This window comes from Primulina tabacum, chromosome 8 (genome assembly GCF_025594145.1).
Source record: "Primulina tabacum isolate GXHZ01 chromosome 8, ASM2559414v2, whole genome shotgun sequence".
NCBI classification, from domain to species: Eukaryota; Viridiplantae; Streptophyta; class Magnoliopsida; order Lamiales; family Gesneriaceae; genus Primulina; species Primulina tabacum.
The window spans coordinates 7,217,358-7,235,796 of NC_134557.1; the positions used below are offsets into that span (position 1 = coordinate 7,217,358).

An 18,439-nucleotide genomic window follows, 5' to 3' on the forward strand; every position below is an offset into this window, starting at 1 on the left:
AATTATTATTTGTATTTTTGTTCATATCATCTGACTTTTAGGACGTGGGGATAATTTTACCAAATTAATATTAATTTATCTGTTTCCCGTAGATTACACATAACTATTTTAATTCTAGTCGTCGTAAAAGTTGATCAAACGTGATATGAAACAAAAGACGTAAGGTAAGGTCTTGTTCTTCGAACAGAAGACATAATATGTAATATCTGACATTAAATAGTGGATTGAATTCTCAGTTATATATTATATGGTATTTTTCAAAAAGTTTTATTAAAACATGGTGTTTTTTTGATAATTCTTGTACAGGCGGAGGACACAAAAGTTATATTGTATATATATATATATATATATATATGAATATATATTTTGGTATTCACATATTACATATATATTAATATATATAAATATAAATTATTAATATTATTTTAATTTTATTATATAAAAAATAAAATCATATATTTACTATGTTAGTAATAACTTTTTTTAATAAAGTTTTTTTAAATCCAAATTATTTTTACTTTTCTCATTTTATTATCTAAAAAAATACTGTACTTGGTTTTTATTGTTATGATAATTTTATTTTTAATTGCATTAATCAAAATATTTTTCCAATAATTTTTTTTATCTAAATATAAGTACATATAACAGTATTTTGATGAATTTTTTTATTTTAAATTAAATCTAAATGATTTTTATTTAAATGTAATGGTGTAAATAAATTGGACTAATTCTTTGTAGTTAATAGTATTTTAAATTATTTTTGGGGTCTTAAATGCAAGAAATGTCATCACGTAAGAAATATAGATAATGTTTGTTTCTTTTTGTGTTAAAAATTCCTACCTTTTCCAGAGAAAGCCCCCATGCGATGACCTGGACATCTTCTGGAAGCCCCATAGGAAGAAGCATCTCCGGTCTAAACATGCCCGAGTTTCCAATTTCGACCCATTTCTGTAAACCTTCATGATAACTGTGAAACAATTTCAGTTAGACTATTTTCCAAAGTAAAGTTTTAGCCACTTGGGATGCTTCGGTTCTGACCTGAAGATTTCCATGCTGGGTTCGGTATATGGATTATATGCAGGTTTGAATTTAAGCTTGGACATTCCTAAAATGGACAGATGGAAGAATCATACTCAGCAATCATGTTTGAATGAAGAAACTGTTACAAAAACAACACGTTTTTCAGTTAACAAGAGTTTTTATAAGAACTGATGTTTGATTGGATTGTTACTCCTAAAAAACAAGTAAAAAGCCCAAGTAAAGAAGCCAAAAAATGTAGCTTTTACTTCTCTTTAAATTATTTAAAAAATCTCTATCATATACAAAGCATAAAACTACAACTTATTTAAAAAAAACACATAAATATGTTCTGCTTGTGAGTGTTTTTAAAGCCAAGTACTTCTGTGTATCGCTCTTATTTTGTTCATTAAACGTTAAGCAACCTTATCTTGTCAAATCTACTTCAGTGTTGATACAATTCTATAAAGATCAAACACGTTGAACAGTACTAGGTATTTACCAAGACGAGAAAAGAAGTCGTGCAAAACTCCAATCAAATGCCCAAGGGTAAGTCCGCGATCACATATTAAGCCTGCCAACCGTAAGACAGTTTGAAAGTAAGCATAGAAAAAAGTGAAAACTACCACTCAGCCAAAAGAAACAAACATTATCTATATACTCAGAACAGCAAATATAACTGGCACAATTCACATCTCAATTCAAAGAAAATACAATCTAACTAGATAGCAAAGCCATGAGTTTATAGAAAGGGAATATTCCAGTTTACAGAGAACTCACAGACACGCATGATCATACGTGATTTGTTCCTGTCCACAATCTTATGAAGTTTAACCAACTGCTTGGAATCCAATCAACAAGTTCGGGAATACATTCCAGAACACATGCATAGCATATATGATGCCTAATGTAAACATACAGGAGTAGAACTGTAGAAGGGTCAAAGAAGAGCTGAACATTTAAAGATTGTTACTCACCTCACCATTTTGAATTTGTATAAGCAGACCCCTCACTTTGTCATCAACATGGTCGACCTAAAACAAATCGCCAAAGCAAGAATAGTTCAGCATTACAAGAACTATCATTTGTTTTCACAAATAAACAAGTTCTCACGCGCGCAAAGTCACATCTATTCGTCTAAAACATTTCTAAAAGCTCAGATTCAGTGGGGATTACCTTTCGTGACACCTGCAACTTTCCCATCTCTATCCATTTGTTTTTTATGGCCTGTTGGCTGCCTATTTTGACAGTGGAACACTTTCACGGCATCAAAGACTTGCTGATCTATATGTCATTTGCAAAACTTCATCGTAAATGGAGAAATTACCATATTTGTTGGCATGGTGCTGAGATTGAGGGCAGCTGGAAGGTTGATTTCTTTCTTTGATATTTACAAGTGAAGCACAATAACGTCATGCCTGATCTGATTTTTCCCATCTTTATTTTTTACAAATAGAGTAGTATTTTAAAAAAATTAAAGTTTTTTTGTTTGTTTTTGTTTTACCATTATACCCACTTACATATAGTTTGATAATTTACTAAAAAATGAAAATCTGATATCACAAAAAAAAAAAAAAAAAAAGGGTAGGTGGTATGACATAATCTTCTGTAGTGGAATATTGTCGCTGCATTCATTGCAATGATCAATGCGACCAAAAAACTAACGCTTGCGGTGATCTGTTTTGTTGGATTTCTTTCCCATTTTTAGATTTCAAAGAGTAAAAGAAAATATTATGATTCTTGTCAATTAATATTATTTTCATTATGTATATATATATATATGGAGCAATAAATTTAAAGGTTCTTTGGGATTCAGTCCTCCGAACATATGTTATAATTTAGTTATCATGGTATCTGAAAAACTTAGTTCTAATTCTATGTTCTGATATGTTTTTTTTATTTCAACTCTTTAGAGTTAAAAATTCGAATATTATATTACATATATTCAATTTAAGTTGATTGATATCCGATTTAAGTTACTTAATATCTGAAATGTATGCATTTCTATCATATTTTTAATAATATATATATCATATTGTTCCAAAATAGTGTTGACATTCAATATAAAAATTATAATGTGATTCACTTGATACTTGAAATTTGTATATTTTTGTGATAGTCTCAATGATTTGTATCTATATTTATTGTTTGTGTTTTCGTGTCTTACATATTATATAAATAATATATAAATTAAAACTTATTGATACTAAACCCTTAAAATTATGTCACGATTTCAACTATCTATACGTATTTGGACTAAAAAAATGATGAAATTGAAATGAAAAAAACACGTAGAAACAATTCAAACTGAGTTTTCTGTTATATGTAGACAAGCAAACATTAAGAAAAATTAAACGTAGATATTTCCAATTTTTTAATACTATTTTCACTGCAATTTTATTGGGAGGAATAGCAGCAAGTTAACGGCCGTTAGCCCCCCGTGCACGGCGGACCCCACCACGACGCCACCGCCGCTGTCATCAATCCCATCACCCTCATAATCGCAAAGCCAGTATTGACGATGTGGCATAAGCCTGGCCCTTGATTCAGTGCCCAAGCTTGCTTTTTTTACCTACTGGCTCAAGAACATTGCAGTTCGGACCCCTACCTCTGTCCATTAATGACAAACAAAAACAACTCATGCAAATATTATAGACTACATAATATATAAATAATCAAGAAAACGGCGTTTGATTGTCGATAGCTTGGCTGTCCATTTCATACATATGTACGAATACAATGGAATAGTTGCCAGAAAACCTCGTCTACTTGTAATCGTATTTGAGTATAAGCTTTCATTATAGCGTGTGAAAGCTTGAAACTGACGCCGCTGTGGGATTTTCTTTCGGAACCCATCTGTCGAATTCTGTTAATGTCTGAGGTCAACGAGTCAACGGCCTGGAGACCGGAATTTACGAATGTTCTTCTTGACGATGGTGTTGGACAAAATGGTTACGATTACAGCTCATCCGGAGTGGGTGGAAGAGCTCCGGCCGGGGTTGCTGGAGATTGGAGGTTTCAGGTGGCCGAGTTTGCGAAAGGGGCTGCGGAAATGAGTGTAGAGTTCGGGAAGGGATTGAGGGATGTGTTGAAGCAGAGCTTGTTGCGGGATGATTCTTTGATAATGAGAAAGTTTAAGGGGCCATGTATCAAGATTTGTACGAAATTGAGGTATTTGAATCGGTACCTGCCAGAGGATCGTGACCCTTTTCATGCTTGGAGCGTGATCGCTTGTGTCTGGATCCTTGCTCTTGCAGGTGAGTGTTGGTACGGTGTGAATTTGCTCTTGCTTTGTGGGATTTTATCGGAATTCTGTTTCTTGAATGGGACTGTGATTCTTATACAGTGAATTTACCACAAATTTGATTGCACGTTTGAATTAATGTGGAAACTAGCATGTTTATTTTTCAGGAATTGCTGTTGTGAACTCTAAACGAGCATCACTTGTTGTGTAGTTCCTGACGATGTCTTATTTGGTTGTGAAGTTATAAAAGAATGCTGGACAAATTGGGAGGAATCCATGTATCTAAGTGCGCTGATTCTTTTAAGATTCTGGCGTTTTGCAAGATTCTGGGGATAGGATGCACAAAACACATGGAAGGAGTTGGTCTGATTGTAGCAACTGTTGTTATTTCAAGATCTTGTAGTTCCAAGATCCTAAATTGGATTTAGTATCTAGCAATGTATAAGATCTTGGAATGAGGATTCAATTAAACTAAAATAGTGATGGGAAGTCTATTCAAAGCTCTTTTGAAACATGTGACTTTCTTGTTGTTTCGTTGTCGATCTTCTCTTGTAAATTTTTAGATTCCCATAGTTTCCCTCGGAATGAAAGGCGCAATGGGCTTAGTTGACTGGGGACATGGTGGTCGATAAAAACTAAACCCAAGTTTGCAAAATTTTGTCTTAAATTAGTTGTTGAACATGGAATTTGCTGTGTTATGAAATAATTTTGTCCGTTCAGATTGATAACTGATAGAATGAACATGATCTGCAGCTTTAATTGTAAATACTAATCACCCTACAACTCCTTTGGTTAAACAAATGAAGATTCACCCTACTAGCGCTAGCCTCATACTGCTTCCAGATGGGAGACGCTTAGCCTATCAGGAGCAAGGCATTCCTTCTGATCAAGCTAGATACTCAATGATTGTTTCTCATTCTTTCCTTTCATCTCGACTTGCAGGTATTTTTTTTATATTAACCATATTTTATTTGACTGGTATAGAGTTTGATGTACAGTAAAAAAGGAAGGCTAAAAGTTTCACTGAACTTTTTGTGTGGGCTCTGCTTTTTTTTTTAAACCTAGGAATTCCTGGTATCAAGGGTTCCTTACTGCAAGAGTTTGGTATTCGGCTTGTGTCCTACGATCTTCCTGGCTTTGGTGAAAGCGATCCTCATCCTCATAGGAATCTCGAGTCATCAGCTTTGGATATGTTCCACTTGTCTTATGCTGTGAATGTTACTGATAAGTTTTGGGTTGTGGGCTATTCTATAGGAAGTATGCATGCTTGGGCTGCTCTTCGGTACATTCCTGATAGGATAGCGGGTTAGTTCATGTACTAATTGATCTCTTTCTGTTATTTGAGCGGAAGAAAGTTACAACTATTGCTTCGATTTATGGTGGAAACCAAACGAGTGACTCTTGCCTTCTACATGTCATTTTGACTCATTCTTGGTTAATTTTTCAGGTGCTATCATGGTTGCACCAATGATTAATCCGTATGAACCCAGACTGACTAAGGAAGAGACACGAAAAATCTGGGGGAAATGGACAACCAAGAAGAAAATGTCGTACCATTTAGCCCGGAAATTTCCTAGATTACTTCGATACTTCTATCGTAGAAGTTTCCTTTCTGGAAACCATGGTCAGATGGAAAACTTGCTTTCCATCTCATTTGGGAAAAGGGTGAGCCATCTTAACTAAAAGCCATAAAAGTATTAAAGAATTTTATGCGTTCTTAGTTAATATGTTTAGCGAATCCATAGGATAGAGCTTTGACAGAGAGACAGATGTTTCAAGACTTTTGGCAGAGAGATGTCGAAGAATCGATTCGACAGTTAAACGTGAAACCATTTGTTGAGGAAGCAGTCTTGCAAGTTTCAAACTGGGGTTTCAGCATTGCGGACCTCAAAGTACAGAACAAACACAAGGGCCAAGGGCTTATGGTTTGGCTTAAATCACTTTACGGTTCTGCTGAAAAGAGATTTGATGGTTTTCTTGGCCCTGTACACATATGGCAGGTTAGTTGACAATTTACTTTTCTGTTAAATTTCAAAACAATTGTTGGCCCACCTTCCATTATCTCGAACCTTTTGGATAAAATGGTTTCAAGAAGATATCAATGACATTAGGTTAAATGCTAAAAACTTTTGGTGCGCAAAATCCCATATATGTAAATAATTTAGTTTTGGGTGCTTGTTTCTATACCTTTAATTTTATTGCTCGATGCATGAGTGTGTTAACGTGTTATTTTTTTATGCTCAATTTCCTATGGGCTTGACCTTTCGAGAGAAAGCAGTTTCGATGATGGATTTCAAATACCTATTTAGATGGTTGTTTATTATGTTTATTCACTTCAGACCAACAATCTTTCTTGTATTTGAAATTCCTATTGAAATAGGGAGGTGAAGATAGAGTTATCCCTCCATCAATGAGCGATTTTGTGCAACGAGTTTTACCAGACGCCATGCTGCATAAACTCCCATATGAAGGCCATTTTACATATTTCTATTTCTGTGATGAATGTCACCACCATATGTTTAGTACAGTTTTCGGGAACCCTCGAGGCCCTCTTTCCGGAAATGTGGATCAAGGTCGGATCAGTGAGGATCAAAACACGGATGGGATGTTCAGTGATACGGTAATTGACAGCGAAAATATTTCTAGTTTAGCTTGAAAACGTTGGTGCTGGAAAACACAGATTTTCTTGATATCTACTCTGGTTTTCTTAATTGTAATTGAGGCAAGCTAACGAAAAGTATAGAATACGATACATACAGACAGGTACTTGCATGAGAAAAATATGATTACGATTCACGAACCCAACCATTTGTCGAACTGAGACATTTAGTTTAGTTTAGTTTAGTATCACATGCACTGTAAAGAGGGACTAAAACAACAGATTGCCAAGAAATTGAAGACCTTGTAAACTTCAATTCTTTTCATCTCTATTGCACCTACATTGTTTGATTCTTGGTTTTGTAATGGCATGATGCTCTCACAGCTCATCATCAGCAGCTTGTTACGATGGCGGATTAAATTGTTATCGAGAACGAAATTCGTCTTCTTATGATATTTTCAAATCAGTTTCTGTAAAAAATTTCTTGCCCATTGCGTGGAAATAACTTACTGATCATCATCTCATTCCTAATATGGAAAGACTAGTTAGTCAATGGATGAGATTTGGATAATCAACACATCACACACCTTAGGTCCTTAATCACACGTGCACACACAAACAATTGATAATATTTTTAGAGCCAAAAATTCATTTTAGGGTGCAAAAAACCAATTGTATATATTTAGAGGATTAGTGTGCCAAAAATCGAATTTTATGTGATTTTAACATACATTTGACATGCACATATCCGTTTGATGTGTATAATAAGATAATTAAATGATAAGTAATTATAGTGATTAAAAATAGAGAGATTTTCTTAAATAGGCTTCACACAAATACTATAATCAATTTTAGCCTTTAGTTAAATTAATTTACCAAAATAATCTTTTTATCATATCAAATTACAGAGATATCCACTATCTTTTAATTCCTATATCCACCATCAATTTCTTCATCTCAAACTCTTTATTTTATTATCTCATCAATTTTGTGCGTATAGAACCGTGAAACACATCAATCCTATTTCTTTAAACAAATATGAATTTATTTTTCTTTTTTTAACTTAATTTTTATGCAAAAAAATTTGATTTTATATTGATATTATTGTGTGCGTAGGTATATGGGTTATGACAAATTCATTCTGTTTTGAAGGTTTGTTGTGCATACTCATAAACTGTTAGCATGGAATAAGGTAGAGATTTAATTGAGGCTATCGGATTTTTTGTTTATATTGCGTAAACTCACATTGATGTAATTATTACGTTTCATAACCATAGTTATTGATTATTTTGTTTATATTATTTTGAATGAGCAACAATCGTAATTAAAATATTATAATCTTGGTGGTTTTGTATGCACTAATTCAAACTAATAATTCATAATTTTATTAAAATATTTTATTGATATAAGTAAGTAGTATTAAAAAATTAATATATTATAAATTAAATAATACAGAATAAATGTTAAATCAATTCTTAAAAAGAAATAATAGATAATTAAATAAATGAATCATGAAAATGGAACATGTGTGGTCATAAAAAATGATAAGTTAGGATTTTTTAAATTATATAAGACATAATGCAAATTATGTAATAAAGAAGGTCATTTTTAAAATTATGACTTCGAAATAGACTAGAATAATCAATTTCCCTTAAAGATATGAGATAGTGATAAATAGCACAGTGAGATAAAATAAATGATGTTTTATATGATTTTAAAATTGTGGATTAATTTTAAGTATTATTTTAAAATGACCAAAATATCCTCACTATATATATATAATTATCTAACCGAAATATAATAAACAAAAATAAATAAATAATAGAAAATAAAATAATATTTTATTACAATTCATTTCGTATTATTAATTAATATCTTTTTTTCTTGTTAATATTTATTATATAATTATTTTTTATTACTTAGAATGATTTTATTTATTATATATTGATTATTTCTTATTAGTTTTATTACTAATTCATTCTTATTTTACTAATTATTCTTCTTTCGACTCGTCATTATTATTATTTATCATAAAAATATTTCTTATTATTTATTATTAATTTTATTATTATTATATAAATCCTGATATTAATATTAAAAATTCAATTTTTTTCTAAAATTTATTTTTTATACAGTTATTATTTTCGTTATAATTAATGATATATTCTTTTAATCGATAATTTAATTATAGTTTCATTATTAATTATAATTATAATTATTTCATAATTTTATTATTAAATAATTTCTTATTAATTTATCATTTTGCATGTACGGTGCGGGCCATGTAAGGCCCGAGATTTTAATTACTGTAATTCGAGATTAATCTGAAATGATTTATTTATTAATTGAGGTGATTATAGACGAAACGGATCAGACCGGGAGAGCCGAAAGAAGATTTGACATTTTGTGCAAGAAGAGTCCCCGCGCATATACGCGACATGTATGGGCGCACATGCGCGAGGAAGACAGAACCATGCGCGCGCACGCGCGACTTAGATTCGCGCATATGCGCGAGAGGTCCAGAGAGTTGGGCGCACATGCGCGACCTCAATACGCGCACATTCGCGGAACGTCCAGAGAGTTCGGCGCACATGCGCGGCAGAAGGCGCGCATATGCGCGAATGGTGAAGGCACGAGACAGTAGGTCTCGCGCATATGCGCGACTTATGTGCGCGCATATGCGCGAGCAGTCCGGTAGTTCGGATAAGGCTTCCGGCGCATATGCGCGGCTTTGTGCGCGCATATGCGCGCGACATGCAGAAGGAAAATAAGCCACTTGGTCTTGGAATGCTCGAAGATGTATATATATATATATATATATATATATATATATATATAAACATATACGTTTAATCTTCAGAAAAGGAAAATCAAAGGAAACGTTAGTAAAAATTGTCCTGAAAGCTTAGGATCGCGATTGTGCCAAATCCGTCCGTCTGATTTTGAATCCGACTTCAGTACTGTGTTCCTATCAACGCAGGCTACAACTGGACGTAAGTTTTGTTACGATTAGATACGGCTTGAAATTATGATGTTGTTAGAATTGAATAGGAATCATATATGGTGTTTCTGATACAGTGGACATCGTATAATCGAAGTCAGATTAAAGAACAGACTGGTTATGTAATTGTTATGATTTTTGGAATTGATTGATTGAGATTCGATATCAGATTTGTATTGTTATTGAAATTATGAGTTGCACCGATATTGATTATGAGTTCTGATATTATATATGTGGTGTTGGAATTGACGGGGTTATCGAGACCGTATTGTTATACCGTCGAAACATCCGTAAATTGATATTGATCAGACTCGGCATTGGTTGAGATGGTATTGTGGTACCATATGTCGATTGGCATTGATCAGATTATTTTTTGATTTGAGTATTAATCAGAACATGTTTCGAACTGAGTTATATACTGATATTGTATCTATTCGATTGTCATTATCAGATTGGGTATGGACAGAGTTGACTTCAATACTTCGTCTTCGTCAGACCGAGAAGATAAAGGTATAAGTTAATGTTGAGTTGGGATTGCACAACTCGAGTGAGGTTTGGCTCGAGTTTCTCTAAATCACATACTTTACCTTATTGTATTGATTTGATTGATATACTTGTTCTCTTGATTGATAGACAGCAGATATTAGACGAGTAATCTTGTGACAGAAGTGCCTGATAGTGGTGGGATCGCCACGGGCACATTGCACGATGTCACAAGATAGTGTATTGGCGATAGTGCCAAAGTCCGTCACCGGATGTTTGGCTATCGATGTGGATAGAATTGTAGCTTCTTCTATTACTGGTGATCGGTACCGTATCGATGTGGATAGAATTATAACTTCTTCTATTACTGATGATCGATATTATATCGATGTGGATAGAATCGGAGTTTCTTCTATTACTGGTGATCGATACTATACCGATGTGGATAGAATCCGAGCTTCTTCTATTACTGGTGATCGATACCCTATCGACGTGGATAGAATTGGAGTCTTTTCTATTACTGTTGGTCGATATGGGAATGCCAACTTCTGGAAACCGGGATCCCTAGACTAGGATTGAGTCTAGTCTTAAACGTGAAGTCATGAGTCTAATTGACAGTTTATATCGAGTTATGTTGATTATGTTCCTGAATATGGTACATGATGAATTATGTTCCTGATGATGGTACATGTTTAGAATAGGATTTATTCTTGATATGGATTTATATTCTGATTTGAATAAATGTTAGACATATCTGTTATATGCTGTTACATTGTTTTTATGATTGCATGTATACATGATTTATACTGAGAATGTAATTCTCACCGGAGTTATCCGGCTGTTGTCTTGTTTGTATGTGTGCATGGCAACAGGTGGGATAGGATCAGGGTCAGGAAGAGAACGAGGCTGGACTAGATAGCGTGGAGATCCGGGCTTCGAAGCAACTTAGGATTCAGCACTGATATATAGTTGAACCTAGTTGAATTCGTGTAGATAATACAAGATTATATGTTTATGTTTAATATGTAATCTGAATTGAATTACATTACGTTTCCGCTTTGTATTTAAAAAAAAAATTTAGACCATGTTTATTATAATTGTTTGAATTATTCCTAAAGACGATTAAGGAATGAATTAGCGTACGGGTCACCACAACTAGGTGGTATCAGAGCATTAGGTTCCAGAACAGTAGGTTCTAGAACTGTAGGTTCTTGAGATTGAGATAGAAAAGAGTGAGCGGGGTAGATTGAGTTTTCTTTCCTGCATGTGATTTACTTAATGTGGAATTACATTGTGTATGCTAGCATGATATTATGTTTACTGTTTTTAAATACATGTTACTTGAATACCTGAGTTGATTTGGTAATGTGTTTGATTTGAAAATAAATCGGAATCAATTCTTGATCAGAGGTAAGCTGATCAGAAAGGGACTGAGATTGATTTATCTCATGTGATGGCTAACTCTTGTGGTAAGCAGATATACCTCCTCGAAGAATTCCTGAAAGGGGTAGTACTTCGATTGATCAGATGGATGAGACAGAAACTTTGATGGAAACACAGATGAAGAGGTTTCAATCGTTTCAACCGCTGATTCTGAAGGGTAATGAGACACCAGTGGAGTGTGAGAATTGGTTAGATGATATAGAGATACTGTTTGATTCACTTGATTATCCAATTGAACAGAGAATTAAACTGGTGCCCAATCAGTTACACGAGGTCGCTAGGAGTTGGTGGATTACAACCAAAAGAGTATTAGAACAGCGGGGTACGGTGATTACGTGGGAAGTCTTTAAAGCTGAATTTTATCGACGATTCTTCTCAGGATCGTACCGAGAGGACAAGAGAGCAGAGTTTGAGAATTTGAGACAAGACCAACTGGATATTGAAGAATATGTTGCTAAATTCTCTACTCTACCGCGTTTTGTTCCTCAGATAGCTGGGAGTGATGAAGCTGTAACTGAGCAGTTCATCAAAGGATTGAATTCAGAGATAGTTGCATTGATAAATATGCAGCGACCTTACCATTTTGCTGATACTTTGAATAAAGCAAAAAAGGGCTGAAGCGAGTCTGATTAGACAACAAGAAAGGTGGTGTGCAATGCAACCCCAGACACAATAATTCCCTCTCCGATTGGATTGTGGCAGTACGAGTGGGAAGCAAGATTTGCTGAAAGCTCGAAAGAAACAGTTCAAGAAGTTAGGGAGCGGTTCATCTAGCTCCAGTGGTTCTAGCCCGAGTTACACCGGAGTTTATTGTAGAACCTGTGGAGAGAGACATCCCATGGAGCAGTGCCAGGGAGTGACTGGTAGGTGCAATATCTGTAAACAGCAGGGACACTTTGCTAGAGTCTGTCCACAGAAATGTTCCCGAAGATTTCAGGGAGCAGAATCATCGGGTGGTAGTGATCGAGGAACAGACCCAGGACACACGTGATGATATAGTGGCAGGTAATAATCTTTTATGATTATGTTGCATATGTATTGATATATACTAATGCATTCCCTACGATTATCTTTGACTGAGTTGCATTGGTATATGTTGTACCTGCTGGGTCTGTATTACTGTAGTATTGATCTTTGTACCTTTTGGGGAGAGAAATTGATATCAGTGAATTCTGTGATATATTGTGTACTGCAGTAAAAAGAGAATGAGATTGAATTAGATTGTATTATACTTGTGTTATCTGATTCTGACTACATTATTGATATTAATATTCTGACAAGTACAGAACTATTATAGATTCTTGCCAGGAGATGGTAAGATTCGGACCTGAAATGGTCGATGAACGAATGATATACTGTAAGGATTCTCGATTTTGAATTCCTTGATATCCGTATTATGTATGATTCGATGATTATCGAAAAGAATGGAGTAATTCCTTATGTATTAAGTTGATTACTGAAGTTGAGCCTATCTGGGAATGATTTGTCAGTAGCAGGAGAGTTGCTATAGTCGTTCCAGATGAAATTCCGGGTTTGTCTTATATCAGGGAGAGCGACTTCAGCCTTGATTTGATAGCAGGTATGGATTTCATTTTAGACTTCTGTACAGAATGATATTGATTGAATTGAAAGAATTGAAATGTCAGTTAGAAGATTTACTGCCTGAGAGTTAGAGTTACATTTGATTATATGTTTCTCGGGGAAATACTTCAGTTCTGTGTATGGGTTGATAGATCCTGTGTTCCGAAGTGTTCTGATGACCTTATGCTCGTTTTATCTAAGATATTTTGATATATTCGCAGCGTATGATTGATTGAATCGAACAGTTGAAATCTGTATTGAATATTCTGGGAACCGAGATTGTTGTATACAGAATTGTTCGACTATGAATCCAGATTGCAACAGATTGTACTCAGAGTCTGTGATATCTGAAGATAGTATACTGATTAATTGTAGCACAGTTGAGACAGTGATCAGTGGCTAAAAACGACATTGATAATGGCAAAACTTCAGAACGTTCAAGCCGGCTCAGAGCTGATGTTAAAAATTACAGCAGTTCCGAAGTTTGATCAGATTGTTCAGAACTTGATTTCGATAGTCAGAACAGTGTGTCAATCAGAATACCAGGTAGGTAATGCTTTATTTTATATAATTAGCTGAATTGTTTGTGCTAGATATTTCGAATTTGAAATGACAGATATTGTCAGAGGCACACAGTAGTAGATTCAGTATTATTCTGGTAACAGGAAATGTGTGATAATTCGAACGGACAGTTTTGATGTAAACAAATGAAATTAGTTAAGTCAGAGTTTGGATTGAAATGTCTAAATCGCTGACAGATGAAGACAGAAAGATAGAAACCAGGAGATTGGTTATACAGATTATCGATTCCTGAATAGAAATAGGAGTACAATTCTATGGATATGGTGATAGACTTACCGAAATCGTGCCAAGAATGTACCAGGATGTGGTTATGATTGAACGATTGTTCAAATCTGCATATGTATAATGTACAGAATGACGTACAGATATGACAAGACGACTGAGAGGTATGTCAGAAAAGGGGTCAGATTGTGTTGAATGCCAGAGTTAATTATATCATACCGTGATTTTGGTTGATTTTGTACTTTTGGCAGAATGTATAGCATGATTTTTTATCTATGGTTTATAGATTGACGGATAGTCGGAGCGAACTATCTAAATACTGGATGATATCAAGGAACTGTAGTGCTGGATTTTAGCACTAGTGACCTGATGTCTTGTCACTTTATGAAATATTGTACAATAATAGCTATTAGATGAGTATTGAGATAGCTACAGACGAGACATTGTACAGTGAGTACTGCGGATTTCCGCTGAATGAGAATGATATTGCGGTGATGCCTGAGATTGGATTTGACGGGATCCAAGATCTGATAAAGAAAATGAAACTGATTCAGAAACAAATGAAGATAGTTCGGAAATTGATATGAACTATGCCAACGTCGGGCGATGACTGGTGGTGTTTGAGGCCGGTATTGAGTTGTTAGGAGCTATTGATTGGTATATACGGATGTTGTATAGCCAGTATTTGCAATTAAGATTTCAGAATGATTTTATAGAATAAGTTTCCGGAATGAACCTCTATTATGCATTTCTTCTTTATCTGATTTGATTGCCTGTGATTTCGAGGACGAAATCGTATCTTAGAGGGGGAGAAATGTAAGGCCCGAGATTTTAATTACTGTAATCCCAGATTAATCTGAAATGATTTATTTATTAATTGAGATGATTATAGACGAAACGGATCAGACCGGGAGAGTCGAAAGAAGATTTGACATTTTGTGCAAGAAGAGTCCCCGCGCATATGCGCGACATGTATGGGCGCACATGCGCGAGGAAGACAGAACCATGCGCGCGCACGCGCGACTTAGATTCGCGCATATGCGCGAGAGGTCCAGAGAGTTGAGCGCACATGCGCGACCTCAATACGCGCACATGCGCGGAACGTCCAGAGAGTTCGGCGCACATGCGCGGCAGAAGGCGCGCATATGCGCGAATGGTGAAGGCACGAGACAGTAGGTCTCGCGCATATGCGCGACTTATGTGCGTGCATATGCGCGAGCAGTCCGGTAGTTTGGATAAGGCTTCCGACGCATATGCGCGGCTTTGTGCGCGCATATGCGCGCGACATGCAGAAGGAAAATAAGCCACTTGGTCTTGGAATGCTCGAAGATGTATATATATATATAAACATATACGTTTAATCTTCAGAAAAGGAAAATCAAAGGAAACGTTAGTAAAAATTGTCCTGGAAGCTTTGGATCGCGATTGTGCAAAATCCGTCCGTCTGATTTTGAATCCGACTTCAGTACTGTGTTCCTATCAACGCAGGCTACAACTGGACGTAAGTTTTGTTACGATTAGATACGGTTTGAAATTATGATGTTGTTAGAATTGAATAGGAATCATATATGGTGTTTCTGATACAGTGGACATCGTATAATCGAAGTCAGATTAAAGAACAGACTGGTTATGTAATTGTTATGATTTTGGAATTGATTGATTGAGATTCGATATCAGATTTGTATTGTTATTGAAATTATGAGTTGCACCGATATTGATTATGAGTTCTGGTATTATATCTGTGGTGTTGGAATTGACGGGGTTATCGAGACCGTATTGTTATACCGTCGAAACATCCGTAAATTGATATTGATCAGACTCGGCATTGGTTGAGATGGTATTGTGGTACCATATGTCGATTGGCATTGATCAGATTATGTTTTGATTTGAGTATTAATCAGAACAGGTTTTGAACTGAGTTATATACTGATATTGTATCTATTCGATTGTCATTATCAGATTGGGTATGGACAGAGTTGACTTCAATACTTCGTCTTCGTCAGACCGAGAAGATAAAGGTATAAATTAATGTTGAGTTGGGATTGCACAACTCGAGTGAGGTTTGGCTCGAGTTTCTCTAAATCACATACTTTACCTTATTGTATTGATTTGATTGATATACTTGTTCTCTTGATTGATAGACATCAGATATTAGACGAGTAATCTTGTGACAGAAGTGCCTGATAGTGGTGGGATCGCCACGGGCACATTGCACGATGTCACAAGATAGTGTATTGGCGATAGTGCCAAAGTCCGTCACCGGATGTTTGGCTATCGATGTGGATAGAATTGTAGCTTCTTCTATTACTGGTGATCGGTACCGTATCGATGTGGATAGAATTATAACTTCTTCTATTACTGATGATCGATATTATATCGATGTGGATAGAATCGGAGTTTCTTCTATTACTGGTGATCGATACTATACCGATGTGGATAGAATCCGAGCTTCTTCTATTACTGGTGATCGATACCCTATCGACGTGGATAGAACTGGAGTCTTTTCTATTACTGTTGGTCGATATGGGAATGCCAACTTCTGGAAACCGGGATCCCTAGACTAGGATTGAGTCTAGTCTTAAACGTGAAGTCATGAGTCTAATTGACAGTTTATATCGAGTTATGTTGATTATGTTCCTGAATATGGTACATGATGAATTATGTTCCTGATGATGGTACATGTTTAGAATAGGATTTATTCTTGATATGGATTTATATTCTGATTTGAATACATGTTAGACATATCTGTTATATGCTGTTACATTGTTTTTATGATTGCTGATAGGCTCGTAATAGTTGATATTTTTATTTCCATATTTCCCGTTATTTCAACCTCCGATATGTTTAATTGATACATTTTTGTGTAATTTTATTTTAGGAGGAACTTTCGCGGTCTTGGAGCAAATATGAGTTAAAAAGGTGATGTTTATCACATTTGAAGTTTCCAAGATAGAGTTTGAAAATGAATGACCAAACCAGAAGGAGTCTTGGAACAAGGCGTGGCCACGCCTTATGATGATGTTTCAGCTGCCAAAAAAAAAAAAAATTGCAAGGAGGAAAATATAGATAAAACATTATCTATTATTTTATATTTTAGGAATTAATTAGGGTTAATTCAGAGTTAGTGGGCTTTTAGCTTAATTTTTTAGACCCAAAAACCAAGCTCCACTTCACGTAAAGAAAAAAGAGGCGGCTGATTTTTGACACAAGAAAAAAGAATTCTCCAATCCAATCACCACAACTCACGAAGAGAGAAGAAGAAAAAGGCTCAAGAATTTCTTACCTCCTTTCCACACTTTTAGGCTAAGTTTTATTTTTGATTCAAGGGATATTTTTACTATTTCGATTTATCACTGTGAGGCTTTTTGTGCTTCAATTTAATATTTGTGTTTGTTCAAGTATTTGTTGATTTATGATTTATTTATATGAAAGTTGTATGTTGATTAATCTGAAAATTTAATTCGATATATAATTTTCTACTGCTATCCATGAATTCAGTGATCCGTAATTGTCATGAACGATTGGTACATGAGTAGCAATAGATTAAGTGTGTTGTGCTATCATAGCATATTTAATCTAAATAAATCAACGAAACTCGATCTATCAATTGCAGCTATCTCGGTTGTTAGATTTAGGATTAACTGTTTTCACAAAACGAAAATGCTATTTTTAATTAATATGGAACGCTATCGTGCCCAGTTAATTATTAATAAGTTTTGACTGGATGCTGGGTTCGGTCAATTATTTTAGGAAAACACAAGAATTTTAGCGGCTATCCCTATAATTCTAAAGTTAATTGCTTGTAATTGCATGAATAAATATATGTTAGACGATGAACAGTGATACAATTGAATAGTAGAAATCCCTTGAATCGAGCTTGATAATATTAATTTCCATTTAATTAGTTTTTCATCTTGATTTGTTATTTCTTCTTGCATGTTAAATTATTTCTAGTATTTTATTTAATTCATATCCAAAATCCCCCATTTATTTGCATTTTACTCGAAAGGAATTATCCCCCGTTCCCTGTGGATTCGACCCTGCTCACCATTACACTAGTTTTATTTAAAGAGTAGGAATTTAAGTTTGGTGGCACAACGACAGCGCACCAAATTTTGGCGCCGTTGCCGGGAAACGGTGCAAGGTTAGTTTTTTTCGAGTTTTTTTTTTGTTTTATGCTTTGTTCTTCTCTTACAGGTGATTCATCAAGAGAAGAAGAATTTTAGAATTTTTTTGTTGTGAAATACTTCGAGATGTTTCATCGACA

General features: G+C 34.8%; 1 protein-coding gene and 1 long non-coding RNA gene across 2 annotated transcripts; one reads left to right on the top strand and one right to left on the bottom strand.

Annotated features, from left to right (window-relative positions):
- Positions 1-848: 848 nt before the first annotated feature.
- On the bottom strand, positions 849-1,676 carry LOC142554814 (uncharacterized). The gene is made up of 3 exons (XR_012822211.1): positions 1,520-1,676; positions 1,039-1,105; positions 849-967 (listed from the first exon to the last, which is right to left on the bottom strand). It is a non-coding gene; the product is annotated as an uncharacterized LOC142554814 (long non-coding RNA).
- Positions 1,677-3,634: 1,958 nt separating this feature from the next.
- On the top strand, positions 3,635-7,061 carry LOC142553485 (uncharacterized). The gene is made up of 6 exons (XM_075663766.1): positions 3,635-4,274; positions 5,015-5,203; positions 5,327-5,566; positions 5,709-5,926; positions 6,007-6,261; positions 6,642-7,061. The coding sequence occupies exons 1-6, from the start codon at positions 3,890-3,892 to the stop codon at positions 6,915-6,917; spliced, it is 1,563 nt and encodes a 520-aa protein (XP_075519881.1). The 5' UTR covers positions 3,635-3,889; the 3' UTR covers positions 6,918-7,061.
- Positions 7,062-18,439: the final 11,378 nt, after the last annotated feature.